Raw genomic sequence first — 20291 nt, 5'->3', positions numbered from 1 at the left:
CAATGAATATTAAAAAAAAACCAAACATTTTCTTTCAACCTGGACTCCTTACTATTTAATTAGCTTAGGCAGGCAAAGAGTGGTAAATTAGAATACCCTGGGGAGGAGTGTTTCATCTTGTACTACTCTTTCACAGTCCTCCAGTTAGAAGTTCAATGGTGTTACTGTCCACAGAGGGAAATAAGCAGTAGTTTATAAGAAAACGTGGCTAAGAATCAAAGAATGGGTGAAAATCCTCAGTGAAGGACATCTGGTATCCTGCTTAGAGCAGGGATAGAACAATATCAGGGAGTAAGACAAAGCAAAGCCAGCCCCTTCACGGCCGAAAAAACAAAAACAAAAAAACTTCCTTTGTCCCTTAGTACCAGCTTCTACTTCATGAGTTAAGGTTTTTTCTTTATGAAATTTGAATCCACAGATAAATACAAGCATCCATGCCAGTGCATTTCAAACACACAAAACAAACATTTTGGTAAAAAAATTCATGAGTTACTTGATTAAACATGGTCAAATTAGGCTTAACTGTATATTGTTATAAATGCTAGTCATTTTATTTTCCCCTTGAAAGTGAAAATGAAATGAAAGCACAAGAGTGACACCATAAAAAGTAAACTGTAGAAATGACTCTGTTGTCAGAAATCAAATAACACATACGTCCTCCTTCTTTTCCTTCTTCTTCTTCCTGGGGTGAGAGTCAGATTCTTGTGAGGGGGCATTGAGCTCACTGGAGTATTCTCGAATTAAAACTTCAATGGCCCCTTTGATCATCTGATCTCTTCTCTTTGTCTCTTCATCTAAGGCTTCTTCATCATCATTAGTGACAGTTTCTGGCCTTGCATTCTTTAAAAAAAAAAAAAGGCAAATTCAGGGGCAGGAAGGCAGAAAAAAAATTAAAAAAAAACAAGAAAATTAAAATCATTCTAAAACAAGGTAGTACACAAAACAAACATGTTTTTCTCCAAAAGAGCATCTCTGTAGTCCGAGTAAATGCAGATTTGGTTTTGTTCTTAACTTCACAAAACTAAACTTCATTTGACTTACTGATTTTTCTCAGATACTGATACTTTTATCATTTTCTTTTGCTTTCTTCCTTTAATAGCTAATATTCTGACCCCCAACCAGTTACAGGAAGATTAAACCACAGGACTAACATAGTACACAAATACATCTGCAAAGCTTTCAGGTTTTCAGACTGTCTTGCTCAAATACTTCCACAAACTAACGATATTTACTACATTAACCAATTCAGACTTGAAAATTTAACTATGTGAAAAAAACAAAATACACTTGTACGCACACTATGACAGCCACCATTACAGACACCATTTAAAATAAACAAAAGCAAAAAAAAATAAAAAATAAAAATAAAATAAACAAAAGCATGTGTAGGTTAAACAAATGAAAAACACTAGGTAGCTATATATAACAAAATGCAAGCATAAAAAAAAAAAAAAAAAGACAAAACAAAACACAAGCATCAGATAGGCCAGGGGCTGAAACAACTGCATCTCTTTTCCCCTTCTGCTTTCTATAATGTGGAAATACCACTTAAAAAAAAACCAGGTACTTATACTCTAAGAAGGAACCAACTCTAAATACTACATAAGTCTTTCTCTCATGACTTGCACATGTAGTATTACAAAAAATAAAAACACAAAATTCATGTTGTAATGCTTCTCGCAAGTAACTATTTGCAGGATTTATTACTTTTTAATATTTATTTATTTATGAGAGAGTGTGCACAAGCAGGAAAGGGGCAGGAAGGGATGGGGGGGGGGAGTTGGGGGGGTGGCGGACACAGAATCTGAAGAAGGCTCCAGGCTCTGGGCTGTCAGCACAGAGCCTGACATGAGGGCTTGAACCCACGAACTGTGAGATCATGACCTGAGCCAAAGTCGGACACTTAACCAACTGAGCCACCCACGTGCCCCTAGGACTTTATTATATTTTAAAAGAAAACTAGACTAATTGTGTTGATGTGAAAAAAAAAAAAATTACTGACTTCTAACGTACTATAATTCTTTTTGTTTTTATCTTAGTTCTATTTTAAAAGGCACCTGGTAAAGGAATTAATTCAATTCAAACTACAAAATTTAACCATATATATTTAAGTTTTTTTGTTTTTTAGTAATCTCTACACCCAACATGGGGCTCGAACTCACGACCTCGAGATCAAAAATCACTTGCTCTTCCAACTGAGCAAGCCAGGTGTTCCCAAACTACAAAATTTAGAGAATGACCTCAAAATTTTGGGTAATTTCCAGTTACTCTCAGTCTTTTCTGAAAAATAGAAAAGTATGACAAGCAAAAACATAAAGATGTATACAAAAACTTTTGTAATTTAAAACTGTACACACACATGCCTCAAAGTAACTATCTATTTACTTGGTAAACATGTTGTTATGTGTTTTCAGATTCAAATAAGAACAATGCTCTTCTGCATAAATGCTGGCTCTTGGTCACAATGCATACAACTATTCAAGGTTAAGTTTCACATCTTGTGGCTCCTTAATATAACTTAGTGATGTCAGATTTCATAATTCTGAAAGCAACCTTCAATGGATACTTCTTCAACAGGCAATTTTTTTTTTTTTTTTAACAGCTCACAACCCTGAGATCAAGAAGACCTGAGCTGAGATCAAGAGTCAGGACACTTACTGACCGAGTCACCCAGGCACCCAACAGGCATTTATTTCTTAAATTAATTTTCTCAAATTTTTTTTCATTAGGAAAAAAATTTTTTAAGTAATCTCTACATGCAAAACGGGGCTCGAATTCAACCCCGAGGACAAGAGTTGCATGCTCTACCGACTGAACCAGCCAAGCGCCCCCTGGCTCAACAAATTAAGAGACTACTATCTGCAAGGTAGGTACTATGCTAGATGGCAAAAACTTCAATATGGGAAAAAGAAATGACCTTGCCCTTAAGTATTTAGTAAATAGGATAAGAAGTTACGATACAGGTAACTTCAAGTTAAGTTATAAAGTGTGGTATAAAACTAACCACTCGAAGTTCCTCACTTTCCCAAACCTGCCTCTTGATCCAATCTTGCGCCAACTTTTTACTTGGTTATCTTGGATAAAGAAGCTTTACGCAAGAACAGTAATTAAACTTAAAATTTATTTACCAAAAACACTGTAATCTATAACTGTGGTGATGTGTTTTTACTTTAAATCGATAATATATGGCAATAAGGTCTCTGTGCAGCATTCACTAAAATCCCTTCAGTAATGCTCTGCTTCTTCACAGGTCTTTTTTTTTTTTTTTTTTTTAAATAATTTCTTTAAGTTTATTTATTTATTTTGAGAGAGACAGCATGAGCGGAGGAGGGGCATAGAGAGAGAATCCCAAGTAGGCTCTACACTGTCAGCACAGAGCCACCAGGTGCCCTCTCCACAAGTTTTAAATTAAATAATTAACCTGCCAGTAAGTTGCCACTGAAACTGTAGGTCCGGAGACACACATGAACCATTTCAACCCAAACCCTCAACTGCTGAGACCTAAATTCTGTATTATGAAAATACCTTTGGGGTGCCTGGGTGGCTCAGTTGGTTAAGTTCTGACTTCGGCTCAGGTCATGATCTCACTGTTCTTGGGTTTGAGCCCTACATCAGGCTCCACGCTGACAGTACAGATGTGAGCCCCTCTCCCACATGCGTGCACCCTGCCCTATTTCTCTCTCTCTCTCAAAATAAACTTAAAAAAAAAAAAAAAAAGAAAGAAAACACACTTTCTGAGAGACCATCAAGTCTGTCTTTAGCATTTCCCCTACATTCTAAACTCCTTTCTGGGGCACCTGGGTGGCGCAGTCGGTTAAGCGTCCGACTTCAGCCAGGTCACGATCTCGCGGTCCGTGAGTTCGAGCCCCGCGTCAGGCTCTGGGCTGATGGCTCAGAGCCTGGAGCCTGTTTCCGATTCTGTGTCTCCCTCTCTCTCTGCCCCTCCACCGTTCATGCTCTGTCTCTCTCTGTCCCAAAAATAAATAAACGCTGAAAAAAAAAAAAATAAATAAATAAACTCCTTTCCACGAACCCTCTACATCTCCATGCTTTCCTAAGCATAAGACTAGAAGTAGGGTTATAAATCTGAAGGCCTGGTCATTTAAAAATACTCAGAAGCCCCTGAGGTCCCTCCCACCACCATCCCAAATCAAATTTAAATATTAGTATAGCTGGTCTTACCTAAGTTAGGAGTAAAGCATTTGAAATGAATTCACACCTTATGAATGACTACCGTCCTCTGATCTACAAGGAAAATGTACATTTTTAGGGGCACCTGGGTGGTTCAGTCAGTTAAGTACCTGTCTCTTGGTTTCAGATCAGGTCATGATCTCACAGTTCATGGGTTCGAACCCCACATCAGGCTCCATGCTGATGGTGCAGAGCCTACTCGGGATTCTCTTATCTCCCTCCTTCTCTGCCCCTTCCCCCACTTGCTCGCATGCTCACTCACTCATTCTATCTCAAATAAAGTTAAAATTAAAAAAAAATTTTTTTTAAATATTTATTTATTTTTGACAGAGAGAGACAGACACAGAGCATAAGTGGGGGAGGGGCAGAGAGAGAGGGAGATACAGAATTCAAAGCAGGCTCAGGCTCCAAGCTGTCAGCACAGAGCCCGACGTGGGGCTCAAACTCACAACTGTGAGATCATGACCTGAGCTGAAATCGGGACGCTCAACCGACTGAGCCACCCAGGCGCCCCTAAAGTTAAATTTTTTTTTAAAAATGTGTATTTTTAGAAGGAAAGCTTATTAGTCCAAATCTCTTCACCAATTGTTAATGTAAGAAAACCAAAAATAACCAGACACATCATGGAAGGAAAAGTTCTTTTTGGTTTCAACTTAAGGTCTACTTCTGGGTCTTCAACCATACACAATCTTCTGATTTCCAGTTTTTTCTTCACTTCAGAAACAGAAAGCACGTTCAGTAACACTGAGCAGCAAAAGATGAGGGGGTTAGCAGTACAAGAGGACCACAGAAACCAACTGAATATCTGAGAGGTTTATGTGGCCCACCTATTTAGCTCTTTTCAGAGGAATTAAAAGCTTCAATAGTAAAGCTACTGGTAGTAAAGCTGAAAAACACCTCTTCCAGGCTCACTCTTTGGCACTGACTTGGTTTTGACTCTAGGGTCCAAAACAAGAACTTCTTTGGGAACTTAAGTAAAAGCAGAGCACTTTCTTTTGAGAAAATGTAGATTCAACCAGACTAATCTCCAGCAAAGATGTAAAAATTAAAGATGTCCCTATCTGCAGCATGCATCCTCAATTAAAATGCAATGCCAAGAGGCTCTGTCCAGAGATTATCTGTACTTCCAACACTGGTCAGAAGTCATTCTTTTTTTTTTTTTTTTTTTTAGTTTATTTATTTTGAGAGAGAGAGAGAGCAAGTGGGGGAGGGCAAGAGAGAAAGGGGTAGAGAGAGAATCCCAATCAGGCTCCGAAATGTCAGCACAGAGCCCAATGCACAGCTTGAACCCACGAACCATGAAATCATGACCTAAGTTAATGTCAGACACTTAACCAAATGAGCCACCCAGGCACTTCCAGAAGTCATTCTTGAATGTGTGGTTAACAACCACTACTTGTGACAATCTAGCAGATCTCTCTACTCCTAATTGCTACTCCTGAACAGCCAGAAAGCAACAGGGCATGAACTACACCAGTATGGCTACCCCAAAAGGAATACTTTTACTAATGGCCAAAGATTGCTTCTACAAATTCTGCAAAATCTATATGAAAACTTTCAATCAAGCTGTTAGACAAGACACGTAATTCCTCTTGAAATTCTGGGTGAAAGTGCTTACTTCTGCAGCACATATACTAAAATTCTGGGTCAAGAAAAATCTCTCTCTTTCTAGACAAACTTGTGTTTCTTTTCTTTTTTACCCAATAAGAACTATACAAATAATTGTGCTTTGTCTTCTGCTTGGGAATCAAGAAAATGCCTGAATACATTATCATATGAGTTCCTCAATGTCTCTTTTTTTTTTTTTTTTTTTGAGAGACAGCACATGTGAGTAAAGGGCAGAGAAAGAGAGAGAATCCCAGGAAGGGCAGAGAGAGAAAAAGGGAGACGGGGAGAGAAGCAGGGCTAACCCGAAGTGGGGCTCATGCTCACCCCAAGCGGGGCACGACCTCGCCCAAAGTGGGGCTCAAGCTTCACTGGATGCGGGACTCAAACTCAGAACAGTGAGATCATGACCTGAGCCATCCTTAAACACTGAGCCATCCAGGTACCCACTCCATGTCTCATTCTTGTATCATCCATCTTAGGTCAGTTGTCTACACTTCTCCACAACAATCAACAATAAAGAAGAAAGAACAACAAATACCTTCTCATATTTTATCTTGAAAAATCATGACATGGGGCGCCTGGGTGGCGCAGTCGGTTAAGCGTCCGACTTCAGCCAGGTCACAATCTCGCGGTCCGTGAGTTCGAGCCCCACGTCAGGCTCTGTCTGGGCTGATGGCTCAGAGCCTGGAGCCTGTTTCCGATTTTGTGTCTCCCTCTCTCTCTGCCCCTCCCCCGTTCATGCTCTGTCTCTCTCTGTCCCAAAAATAAATAAACGTTAAGAAAAAAAAAATTTTTTTTAGAAAAATCATGACAAATCTGTAATCTACTCCATAACAGTTACATTTACTTAAAAGTTATTTGAAAAAAATGATCTGATAAAAATATCTGAGAAGATCAAAAATCATCTGATCAGCATTGCCTTTTCTTTTCACCAATACTGTTGAGTAAGTTGCCATTCTAGGAAACTATGCCCTGTCTTCTGACTTCAAGTATCTCTGGGCACTATGCCAAATCCACCCAGACGGCAGGTCTGGGAATGTTTTAAGTTTCATCTTACCTGAAATAATTGTTCTGTTTTTATTGGAGGTGGCTACAATTCTATTCTTAAAGATACAAACAGATTTAAATTATGGTTCCTCTCACTAATAGTGATTAGAAATTAAATCAAAGTCACAACTATGCATTTCCTTATACAAATACAGTGATTTGCTTCATGTACAGAGTACACAATCTGCAAATGCTACAAATTAAACCACCTCACCAGCTAATGATTAAACACAGGGAAAAAAAGAAAGACACCCAGGGAATTATATAAAAACTGTGAAGACATTAAATCCATGCTTTATTTTAACTAAGAATTCAGTTATCACTGCAAGGAAAATCTAAAAAGTCTTATTTTAGAGTTGTGGGTTTTTTTTGGGAGAGAGACAGTGAGAACACAGGGCGCCCACGGGGGAGTGGCAGAGGGGGTGGGGGAAAGAATCCCAAGCAGGCTCCATGCTGACAGTGGGGCTCAAACTCTAACTGTGAGGTCGTGACCTGAGCCAAAATCAAGAGACAGGTGCTTAACCGACTGAGCCCCCAGGCTCCTCAGAGAGTTGGTTTTTTGATGTGACAGGAAACACTGTTGCTGTGAAATACAGCTTCTACTCCAGAGAAGCTGCATTTTATTATTTCTTTACAAAACTAGGTAAAGACAGTAAGATTACCAGGTGAGCAATGTAACTGCAACTGCCACTCAATAAATGAGCATCCCATTCTTGCTATGGGCAACATACTGTCCTAGGTTCTGCAGAGGTACAAGAGGAAGAGACACAATCTGTGAGCTTATTGTCCTTCCTGTTTGTAATCAGAGACATGGAAATCAAACAGGGCACAAGGGGGATGAGAGACAGATACCAACAATATATGTTACAAAGCAGACTGTCCTAACACCAGTAAAAACCTGGAAACATAGATGGGAAGAGAGGAATTAATTCTGCCTGAGAGAAATCCAGGATAGGACTGACAAAGACTGTATGAATCAAGTAACACTGTAATTAGATCTGGACAGAACTGCAACAGGGAGCTTGGATGGACAACAAGGACACGAGATGTCAGAAAAGCACAAAGGAAGTTCGTGGAGATATAGGATTGACATGAGCAGAAGGATTGATGAGAGAAGCCAGAAAGGTAGACTGAACGAGCCTTGAATGCCATATAAGAAGTCAGGCTTTATACTATGAGAAATTCAAAACCATTAAGGATGTACGAGCACACAGTTGACATACTTATGTTTTAGAAATATAGGCGGTGCTAGAATAATCAGATGAGAGGAATGAAATCCAGAGAAATCAGTTGAAATTTACTAAAAGTCCAAGAAAAGACAAAAGTAAAAAGAAGTCTATTTACAGGATACTATTTATGAAAGAAAAACAAATTCACATATTCCAATTAAAACTATATTCATCCATACAGAGAAAAAAGTCTGGAAGAATATGCAACAAAAACATATACAGGGGCTCCCAATGGTGATAGGATTATGGGTGCTACTGAATTTCTTCTTGAAATAGTTTGCTTTACACTGGGTGTTATATGAAAGTGATGGATCACCAAGTTCTACTTCTGAAACCAATACTATACTGTATATTAACTAACTTGAACTTAAATAAATTAAAAAGTAAAAAGTAAATAGATGTGTCTAGGCAGAACTCACAATAAATGCTGATAAAACTGTAAAAAAAATTTTTCAATAAATGACGGCATGTACTTAAAATAACAGTTTGCTTTATAAAGGTTTTTTTTAACGCTTTTTTTAAGAAAGAGAGAGAAAAAGCATGCATGAGTGGGGGGAGGGGCAGAGAATCCAAAAAAGGTTCCACAATGACAAGACAGACTAATGTGGGGCTCAAACTCACGAACCGCAAGATCATGACCTGAGCCAAAGTCGATGCTTAATTGACTGAGCTACCCACGTGCCCCAAGATTTTATTTATTTTTTCTTAGTGTTTATTTATTGCTGAGAGACAGAGCGTGAGCAAGGGAGGGGCAGAGAGAGGGAGACACAGACTCCAAAGCAGGATCCAGGCTCTCAGCACAGAGCCTGATACAGGGCTTGAATCTACAAATCGTGAGATCATGACCTGAACCAATGCCAGACGCTTAACCAACAGCCACCCAGGCTCCCCCCACGATTTTCTTAATAACATTTTCTGAGGTTTTGTTTGCTTGACAAAGAATATACAGTGTTTTTGTAAAGGAGGGAAGAGTAATACCAAGAAAGCTATTTTTATTTTGAATGACAATGAAAGCATAAGAGCAAAAAGGCATTTTTGCTTTTGTAGAAGAAAGAAGGTAACAATAAATCCATTTTAAATCCATTCAAGTTTGAGATGCCAAAAGGAAATAGGAAATATACTCAGGTTTTAGCTATTTTTTGTTTTGCTGAAAGGGAGTAATGATGAATACATTACAACACATGAAAATTTCCTTTACTTTAGCTTCACTTAATATGGGACCCAACTGAGGAAAGTAGTAAGATTTATTTTCACTTATTTTAGAGCTTGTGGGTTTTTTTTTTTTGAGAGCGAGAGAGAGCACACACTCATATGGGCGACGACAGAGGAAGAAGGAGAGACAAAATCCCAAGCATGCTCCACGCCCAGCACGGAGAGCCCAAAGCGGGGCTAAATCCCAAGACTCTGAGATCATGACCTAAGCCAAAATCAAGAGTCAGACACTCAACCAACTGAGCAACCCAGGTACCCAGAACCTGTGTGATTCTTTTTTTCTTTTAGTTTATTTTTATTTATTCTGAAAGAGAAATAGAGAGCAAGCAGGGGAGGGACAGAGAGAGGGAGACGGAATCTGTGCTGACAGCACAGAGCCTGACGTGGGGCTCCAACTCATGAACTGTGAGATCATGACCTGAGCCAAAGTCAAGCGTTAGATGCCCAACTGACTGAGCCACACAGGTGCCCCAGAACCTGTGTACTTCTAAAACAGAGGGCAACTAATTAAAATCGTGTAAGCTGAACTATATTTTGTTGTACTTACTTACAAAGCTACCTTAATGAATTAGCTGTTAGGAACAGTCTGTACCAGTGTTTTTTCTGGCAACTTAACCTTGTCCAGCCTCCCTCACTACCTTTATCCTAACCTGGAACAAGCAAACCAACCATCATCCACCCCCTATGGGTAGATAAAAGACTTCGATAAACTGCAAAAATACCCTCCTGCTTTTAGCCACAAGTACATATTATGATGAGGATGATCTTGTGAAACCCCATATTAGATTCCCTTATAAGAAGTACTTACACTGAAAGAGCACAGTAAGCCTAAAAAGACAGCACTATAAAAAACATACCCCATTAGAAGCTTTCTTTTTTGCTTTCCATTCATCCAGTTGTGCCTTTGTCTTTGCATCAACTTTAACAAGTAGTTTCTTCTCTCCAATCTGCAGGTCATGCAGTAACCTGAGCGCACGGAGGGTAGATTCAGGTTCCTTATACTCACAGAAGCCAAAGGCTAAAAATGGGTGTAAAGAATTCATCAAATATCAATAGTTATGAAAACACAGTATTTATGGAAAATTAAAATAATTAGAGACCAAATGTTTTTAATACCAAGATTTTTCACATTGTCACTCCTCTCTTTCCTTCAATTACCTTTGATTTTTTTTAACACCCTCAAACCGAAAGAAAAAAAGAAAAACAGGAAAGAAAAATTCTAATCAGGGAAATTGTTACTTATTAGAAGTGCTGATAAAATATTTAGCAGAACCAGCAAATTTCATAATGGAGTCTTTTAATTATTTCCTGAATTCATTCCACCCAGACTTCCTAACAGTGAGCGACAATTATATGACATCAGGCTGCTTGAACCTGTTAAAGCTCTTCTCAACTCTGAGCCGTTAAACTACAAAACTACTGAACTTTTATCCTGGTTATGAGTCTAATTTTTCTGTGTCTGTTTCATTTTAGTAACTACTCTAAGCATTATTACCATGACTTTAAGCCAGAGATATTAAAACATAAATTTTAAAAGAGTAATCTAAAAATTTAAAGTAAAAAAACAAACAAATCCAAATACGTATACAGTTAAGGAAATAACCACACAGAAAGGAACTATTCTGAGTGATTTTAAATTTTTTTTCTTTCTTTTAAAAAAAATTTTTTTTTTAAATGTTTATTTATTTTTGAGAGAGAGACAGAGTGTGAGCAGGGGAGGAGCAGAGAGAGAGGGAGACACAGAATCCGAAGCAGGCTCCAGGCTCTGAGCTGACAGCACAGAGGCTGATGCGGGGCTCAAACTCACGAACCGTGAGATCATGACCTGAGCTGAAGTTGGACAATTACCGACTGAGCCACCCAGGTGACCCTACAATTTTTTCTTTTAACGTTTATTTATTTTTGAGAGAGAGACAGAGTGAGTATGGGAGGGGCAGAGACAGAGGGAGACACAGAATCCAAAGGAGGCTCCAGGCTCTGAACTGCCAGCACAGAGCCCAATGCAGGGTTCAAACTCACAAACCGTGAGATCATGACCTAAGCCAAAGTCGGACACTTAACCGACTGAGCCATCCAGGCACCCATCTTCTGAGCGCCATTAAAGCAGTAAATATGACTCTAGATTTTTTAGTGTGATATATCATAAAGACAAAAGACCTGTCAACAGAAAACTTCTATCACCATATTGCTGATGAGTGTAGATGTTATTAGTCTTACATTGTTGTATATGAAATATGAGATGAACCAAGCCAGTAATTATTTAACAGTCTATCATCCCAATGTCCTTGAAACTCTAGATTCTCAGTATGGGAATACAGATATAACAGAAAAGCTTAAATAAAAACCGTTTAGTCCCGAATGCGAATTAACGTGCAGTGGAAAAATGTAAAAGCAAAGACTAATAAACAAGTCTTGTAATGAATATACCTAATTGCCAGCTTGTGATTTTTAAAGCAATTTACCACTAAAAAAAACCAGAGTTCCTTAAAGAAATGGCTGACCCTAAGTCTAGGACAGAAAAACTACTAGATAAGCTTAGATTCCAGATTCCAAATAACAAGGTAACTATTAAAAACAGGCTGGTGACAAAACCAGTGGAAATCCAACTTGCAGAGGCGACTTAAGACATTTTAAGCTTCACTAGCAATAACGACAATAAATTCTTATTAAGTATAACAACAAACCGAATAGGCTTGAATCCTTAAGTTCACAATGGTTCTTTAAAAAAAAGTCACTGCTGGGGCGCCTGGGTGTCTCAGTCTGTTAAGCGTTGGACTTCGGCTCAGGTCATGATCTCATGGTCCGTGAGTGCGAGCCCCGCATCGGGCTCTGTGCTGACAGCTTAGAGCCTGGAGCCTGCTTCACATTCCATGTCTCCCTCTCTCTCTCCCCTCCCCAACTCATGCTCTCTCACTCACTCTCTCTCAAAAATAAATAAAGGTTAAAAAATTTTTTTAATAAAATAAAATAAAAAAATAAATTAAAAAAGTCACTGCTAAAGAATGTTGAGGACACAAACTCATTGTTTTGAAAAAAAAAATCAAGGAACCAAAGCATTTACCCTGTTTTCCTTATATCAATTATACTTCTAACCAAATACTAGATGGAGATAGAGGTTTATTCTTACAGCAGTAGTCTAATAAAGACTTTTTAAAAATGTTTAACATTTATTCATTTTTGAGACACGGGGGGGGGGGGGAGAGAGAGAGAAAGACAGACAGACAGACAGACAGGGTGAGTGGAGGGGGGGCAGAGAGGGAGACACAGAATCTGAAACAGGCTCTGTGAGATCATGATCTGAGCTGACAGACACTTAACTGACTGAGCCACCCAGGTGCCTGATTTATTTTCCTTTTCTTTTCTTTTTCTTTCTTTTTTTTTTTTTTAATGTTTTGGGGGTCACTGGGTGGCTCAGTCAGTTAAGCGTCCGACTCTTGGTTTCAGCTCAGGTCATGCATGTTCTCATGGTTGGTGAGTTCGAGTCCTGCATCAGGCTTTGAACTGACAGTGTGGAACAAGCTTAGGATTCTCTCCCTCTCTCTCTGCCCCTCTCTCACTCATTCCCTCAAAATAAATAAAAACTTGAAAAAAAGCATTAAAAATTTTGTTTAATGTTTATTTATATCTAAGAGAGAGAGACAGAGACAGAGGGCAAGTAGGAAGGGGCAGAGAAAGACACAAAATCTGAGGCAGGCCCCAGGCTCTGAGCTATCAGCACCGAGCCTGACACAGGGCTTGAACTCATGAGCTGTGAGGTGATGACCTGAGCCAAAGTCGGACACTCAAGTGGGACGCTTAATTGAGTGAGCAACCCAGGCACCACAAGAAGATTTATTTTTCAATGAATGAATGACAGTAGTCCTCAAATTAGACTAGCGCATTTTGCAATCCTCCAATGAATAAATCAATCCAGGAACAGATAATCAACAGCTGCATCTCAAACCACAAAAAATTTTTAATTAAAAAAAAAATAATAATAATAACCCAGTGTCTGATGATGGAAGAACAATACCTTTAGAAAATTCTTATAAATAAAAGCATCAAAAAAATAACACATATGAACTCAAATCGAAGTCTCAAGATACAACTACCAACCAGTTTACATAAAATACGGAAGACAAGGGCGCCTGGGTGGCTCAGTCGGTTAAGCATCTGACTTCGGCTCAGGTCATGATCTCATGGTCCATGAGTTTGAGCCCCGCATCAGGCTCTGTGCTGACAGCTCAGAGCCTGGAGCCTGCTTCAATTCTGTGTCTCCCTCTCTCTCTGACCCTCCCCCATTTATGCTCTGTCTCTGTCTCAAAAATAAATAAACACTGGGGCGCCTGGGTGGCTCAGTCGGTTGGGCGTCTGACTTCAGCTCAAGTCACGATCGCGCAGTCCGTGAGTTCAAGCCCTGCGTCGGGCTCTGGGCTGATGGCTCAGAGCCTGGAGCCTGCTTCCGATTCTATGTCTCCCTCTCTCTCTCTGCCCCTCCCCCATTCATGCTCTGTCTCTCTCTGTCTCAAAAATAAACGTTAAAAAAAAAAAATTAAAATTAAATAAATAAATAAAATAAACATTAAAAAAATTTTTTTAAATAAATAAATAAAATAAATACAGAAGACAGAGAAGCACTGGCATATTATTCTGCGTGGAGCTGCAATCAGCAAATCTAGACTAAAGAAACACTACTGGGAAAATGACAGTTTCTTCCACAAATAACTGCAAAGGAAAAGAGAGCGAGAACTTAAAATATTTTTAAAAAGTCTTAAAAATATGCCAGCCAACTGCAATATGCTATGTATAGATCCTGAATTAAACAAAATATTTAAAAATTGGTATTTGTGACATCTGAACACTGACTTACAATATTAAGAAAAATAGTTAATTTTTGAAGGTCTTATGATAGTAGTTTCAGTAAATTTTTAAAAAAACTCCTATCTTGTAGAGATACACACTAAAATAGGATGAGTGCTTGGGATTGCTTAAAAATAATATATAAAGAGGGGGTGTGATGGGTGCTTGGGATTGCCTAAAAATAATATAAGGAGGCGGTGCCTGGGTGGTTCAATGGTTAAGCATCTGATTCTTGATTTCGGCTTAGGTTGTGATCTCATGGTTCGTGAGTTTGAGCCCTACATCAGACTCTGCTCTGAGAGTGCAGAACCTGCTTGGGAGTCTGTCTCCCTCTATCCCCTCTGCCTCTCTTTCTCAAAAATATTTTTAAAACAATAAAAGAAATTAAACAATAAATTTAAAAATAACATAAGGAGGAAATGGATAGGGTACAGGTTAAGCACAATTGACCATGAGTTGATAAAGCTAGGTGATGAGTATGTGGAAGTTCATCACACTACTCTAATTTTATATACGCATGATTTTTTCCATAATAAAAAGTGTTTCAAGAATGTACATCAGTCGGGGTGCCTGGGTGGCTCAGTCGGTTAAGCGTCCAACTTCAGCTCAGGTCATATCTCACGGTTTGTGAGTTTGAGCCCCGTGTCGGGCTCTGTGCTGATAGCTCAGAGCCTGGAGCCTGCTTCAGATTCTGTGTCTCCCTCTCCCTCTGCCCCTCCCCTGCTCATGCTCTCTCTCTTTTAATAATTAATAAACGTTAAAAAAAAATTAAAATCTTTAAAAAAGAATGTACATCAGTCATTAAGCATCTGACTTCGTCTCAGGTCATGATCTCATGGTATGTGAGTTCTGGCTCTGCATCAGGCTCTCTGCTGTCACCATGTGGAGCCTACTTCGGATCCTCTGTCCCCCCCCCCCCCCCCCCCCAGCCTCCCCACACCCCGTCTCTCAAAAATAAACATTAAAAAAAAGAATAATGTACACCAAACAGGTGCTTTTTACCAAGAAGAAAGAACAGCCTGCTTCTAAGACAAACAGGTCATCTCACCATCAGTTCTCCTGCTTCCTTCCTAAGTGTTGAATGCTAATCATACACTCCTGCTCCGAGAAAAACAGACTTTTCAAAACAATACTGTAAAAAAAAAAATCTGAATATTTTTTCCTCTCCTACCTCTTTCCTGTTAATGCTTTTCCACTTTTTAATCTCAACTCCCAGCTAATAAATCTTTCCAACTACCTTTAATCCTATTCCAGTAAGAAGGAAGACAAAGAGTGTTAACAGAATACTCCATGGTTAAGGGAAATGAGAGTCAAACATGTAAGAAGCTACCTATATAGCTTAAAATGATCTTAATAAGAAAGAATTACCTACCTTGAAGTTTCCCAGATGCACCTTGTACTCGCTTCCAACTCAAAACCAAGCCACATTTCTTCAAAATAAAAAACAAAAAATGATCATTACCATTTAATAAAATAAATTAATTTGTAATAAAAATAAGAACACAATCATATTTCCACCAGGAGAAAAATAAAAGAAAAAAGAAAAAATCATACCAGCTATTAAATTTCTTAAAATTCTCTCAATTCCCACAAGCTTATTATATAAAAGACATATATAATACATCATTTAAAAGAAAAATAATAAATTCTTACAGATTCTTTATTTGCAGAAAATTGGCTACCTTTTAATATAGAAATTTTACAGCATTATTTACCTTATCCAAAATATATAAAACGCCAAAATTACCAATATCATAGTATTTAAAATAAACTATAAAAAATTCAAGTAAATTAGTCCATAAAAATTACGTTTTAAAACACATGTATATACTATAAACAACTTTTTAAAGATTTTTTTTAAGTAATCTCTATACCCAATGTGGGGGCTCAAACTCACAACCCCAAGATCAAGAGTTGCATGCTCTACCCAGTGAGCCAGCCAGGCGCCCCTATATCATAAAAATCTTTTAGTAACATGGGGAAATGCTTGATAAGGATACAAAAATAACATGGGACATGAAATTGCAAATATACAATAAGACTTTATGCAATGAAAAAATTTTTCGATAAATCAGAAATATGAGTGGAGCAGGTTACCTGAAGAGTAGAACATTATTTTGTTTACTTGCAAAGTTTTTAAACATTATTTCTAATTATTAAAGTAAAAGCTAGAAGGTTAAAAAAAAAAGTTATTTGTGGAAAATGGTAACTGAAGACTGCCTGTCAAAACTAAGAGAATGCATGTATTTTTCACATCTTCCTTCACAGAAACCAATAAAATGAAAATCAAGGAATATAAAAGATAAAAACCCATGAGATCAAACATTGCAGGGGGAAACAGCACCAGAATTCAACAAAATTTTAAGAAGACAAAAGGCAAGGGGCGCCTGGGTGGCTCAGTTGGTTAAGCAACCAACTTCGGCTCAGGTCATGATCTGCCCATCCGTGAATTCGAGCCCTGCGTCAGACCCTGTGCCTGTGCCTGTGCTGACTGCTCAGAGCCTGGAGCCTGCTTCAGTCTCTCTCTGCCCCTCCCCCACTCAAGCTCTCTCAAAAATGAATAAACATTAAAAAAAATTTTTAAAGACAAAAGGCAAATGGAAGGATGGGAACTCATTCAGTGTATCAAAGAAAGCCATAACTCCCAAGTGTTAACAGATGAAGATACTACTGAGAAAGAATTAGGTTAATGGATTCTACAAAGCCAAGTGGACCTAGACTAGAGGTAAAAGGTGCGTACAGTAGAGAATGGAGTTGCAGAATGAAGCTGAATAAAAACAGGTGCTTGCCTGACAATATGAATATGGAACAATCAAAGCCTCAGAGTTCTTTTCAAGCAACTACTCTAATCTCCACCCCCAGAGAAGATAGCCTGCTATCTTTATAAGAAACTATACTATCCCCATCCTCAGGTAAAGACAGAATGAAGTTATGAAGAAAGTGAACAGAACAGATATGAAAGATCAGGAAGGGATACGGAATGGGTAACAAGGGCAGCCAATCATATACTCACTAGGCATGAAACCAATCAACTGATGGCTAAATTACCCTACAATGATGTTCAACATTTTACAAACCCAGCATTTCCACACAAAAAGACTTTTAAACCCCTAACTCTTAAATGTAAGCAATCAAGGATCACTAGACATTTAAGGCCTTAAAAGAAAAATAAGGGGTACCCTGATGGCTCATTCAGTATAGCATGCAACTTGATCTCAGGGTTGTGAGTTTGAGCCCTGCATTGGTCACAGAGCCTACTTAAAACTTAAAGGGGAGGGGCGCCTGGGTGGCTTGATAGGTTAAGCCTCTGACTTCGGCTCAGGTCATGATCTCACATCCCGCATCGGGCTCTGTGCTGACAGCTCAGAGCCTGGAGCCTGTTCGGATTCTGTGTCTCCCTCTCTCTCTGCCCCTCCCCTGTTCATGCTCTGTCTCTGTCTCAAAAATACATAAACGCTAAAAAAATATTAAAAAAAAGAAAAAACTTAAAGGGGAGGGAGCCCCGGTGGCTCAGTTAGTTAAGCATCTAACTTCGACTCAGGTCATGATCTCAGGTCACATGATCTCACAGCTAGCACAGAGCCTGCTTGGGATTCTCAATCTCTCTCTCAAAATAAGCAAACTTTAAAAATAAATAAAAATAAAAAGATGTTTCAAATAGAATATATACATTATCTCCACACACTTGTACACAAATATTCACAGCACCGTTATTCACGACAACCAAAAAGTGGAAATAACCCAATTGCCCATCAACTAATGAATGGGTAAACAAAATGAGGTATGTCCATCAGATGGAGTATTTGGCCATAAAAAGGAACGAAATACTGATATAAGCTACAATGTAGATGAACCCTGAAAACATTAAGTAAAAAAGAAAAGACAAAACACAAAAAGCCACACATACCCTATGATTCTCTGTCTATAAAATACCCACAATAGGCAAAACTACACAGACAGAAAGTAGGATAGTGGTTGCCATACACTGGGGAGAGAAGAGAATGGGAAGTGACTTACAGGGTACAGGTTTTGTAGTTGGGGTGATGAAAATGTTCTAGAATGAAGTTAGTGGTGATGTTTGTACAACTTTGTGAATATACTAAAAACAACTGAATTATTATGAAAGGGTGAATTTTAAAGTATAAGTATTATGTCACAATAGAGATGTTTTTTTAAAAAATGTCCTCCCAACATTCCTTTGGAAAAAAGTTGGCATTATCTTGTAAAACTGAAGATAAACATGCTGTAAGACTCAGAAATTCCACTTCTAAGAGAATACGTGACAGAAGTTTTTTCATGTTCACTGAAGACATGACATTACCAGTAATCATACAGCAAAACATAGTGTTAAGAAATAGAAACAATCCATAAGACCATCATTAGAAAATTTTAAATCCCAGGTCATGATCTCTTGGTTTGTGAGTTCAAGCCCCACATTGGGTTCTGACAACTCAGAGCCTGGAGCCTGCTTCGGATTCTGTGTCTCCCTCTCTCTCTGTCCCTCCCCTGCTCATGCTCTGTTTCTCTCCCTGTCTCAAAATAAATAAATAAATAAATAAATAAATAAATAAATAAATAAATATTAAAAAAAAAAAGAAAATTTAAAATTCATGGTACATTACTACAATCCAATGGTACATAGCAATAAATAAACTAAAGGTATATATATATTAGGTGAAAAAAACAAGTTACATAGTATAGAATTAAAATTTAATTATAAATTTTCTGAATATATAAATATGTAATTAAAGTAAGAAATACACACATGAATGATAAACACCAAATTTAGGATAGTGGTTTACCTCTGATAATTACCTCTGTGAAAAAAGAAGTGGGAATTGGGGCCAACTGTAATGATCTATTTCTTAAGAAAAAAATCTAGAGATAGTATCACAAAATACTGAATCTGACGAAGCTAGGTTTTGTGGTGTTTATTTCCTAAACATTTTTTAATTCAAGGATCATACACTCTACAAAACAGAAATGGCAATAAAATCAAAAAGGAGAAGATTTTAAAATCACTTTTTTAAAAAACAGAGGAGATTATGGAGGGAGAGAGTACAGGCACTGTTGTTTATTATAAAATCATTATTATTTCACTTAAAGTGCATTTATCACCAGGATAAAATTTTTAATCTTTTTTTTTTTCTGTTTATTTTTGAGAGAGAGAGAGAGATGGCATGGGACAGAGCATGAGCAGAAAGGGGAGAGAGAGAGGGCGACACAGAATCTGAAGCAGGCTCAGGGCTCTGAGCTGTCAGCCCAGAGCCCAACATGGGGCTCGAACCCACTAACAAGCAAGATCATGACCTGAGCCAAAGTCGGAAGCTTAATAACCAACTGAGCCACCCACCCGTCCCAGGATAAAAATTTTTAAACTAAGAAAAAAAGAAAACCAATGAGGCAACTGGATGGCTCAGTCTGTTAAGTGTCTGACTTCACCTCAGGTCATGACCTCACAGTTAATGAGTTCAAGCCCCACATCAGGCTGTCAGCACAGAGCCCACTTTGTATCCTCTGCCCCTCTCCTGTCCATGCTCTCTCTCTCAAAAATAAATACACATTAAAAAAAATTTTTTTTAAACATCAATGTCAGGGGCACCTCGGTGGCTCAGTCAGTTAAGCATCTGACTTTGGTTCAGGTCACTATCTCACAATTAGTGAGTCTGAGCCCTGAGCTGGGCCCTGCGCTGACAGCTTGGAGCCTAGAGACTGCTTCAGATTTTCTGTCTCCCTCTGTCTCTGCCCCTCCCTGTGCTCGCGCTTCTCCCTCTGTCTCTCTCAAAAATAAACCTTTTTAAAAAAATGTCAATGTCATGAAAAACAAAAACAAAACAAGCAAACAAACAAGCAAAAGACAGGAAGCTATTCTGTATTAGAGAAGATGTCTAGGGGCGCCAGGGTGGCTCTGTGGTTAAGCATCCAACTCTTGATTTTTGGCTCAGGTCATGAGGCTCAGGTCGTGACCTTATGCTCTTATGAGCCTCATGTCAGTCTCTGCCCTGCCAACAAAGTATAACAATTCAGTACAATGTATAATCCTTGACTGAATCATAAACAAAATGCAGCAATTATGGAGATTATTGGGAAAATTACATATGAACTGTAAATACATTCAGTTAACAATATTATATCAGGGGGAAAAATACTGTATCAGCCTTTTTT

At 38.4% G+C, this 20291-nt stretch overlaps 1 protein-coding gene across 3 annotated transcripts in view; it reads right to left on the bottom strand.

The window, feature by feature from the left end:
• Positions 1 to 20291, bottom strand: part of RBM25 (RNA binding motif protein 25) — a 58277-nt gene that overhangs the window by 22608 nt on the left and 15378 nt on the right. For all 3 annotated transcript variants that reach the window (XM_045451465.1, XM_045451467.1, XM_045451466.1), the window contains 3 exons: positions 15499 to 15556; positions 10145 to 10305; positions 655 to 840 (listed from right to left, as the gene is read on the bottom strand). In XM_045451465.1, coding sequence (XP_045307421.1) covers positions 655 to 840; positions 10145 to 10305; positions 15499 to 15556 — 405 coding nt within the window. The remainder of the gene's footprint in view (positions 1 to 654; positions 841 to 10144; positions 10306 to 15498; positions 15557 to 20291) is intronic.

The sequence above is a fragment of the Leopardus geoffroyi genome, chromosome B3, assembly GCF_018350155.1.
Source record: "Leopardus geoffroyi isolate Oge1 chromosome B3, O.geoffroyi_Oge1_pat1.0, whole genome shotgun sequence".
Lineage (NCBI taxonomy): Eukaryota > Metazoa > Chordata > Mammalia > Carnivora > Felidae > Leopardus > Leopardus geoffroyi.
Note: the sequence above shows the minus strand (reverse complement) of the source record. Positions and strands in the feature narration are given on the sequence as shown.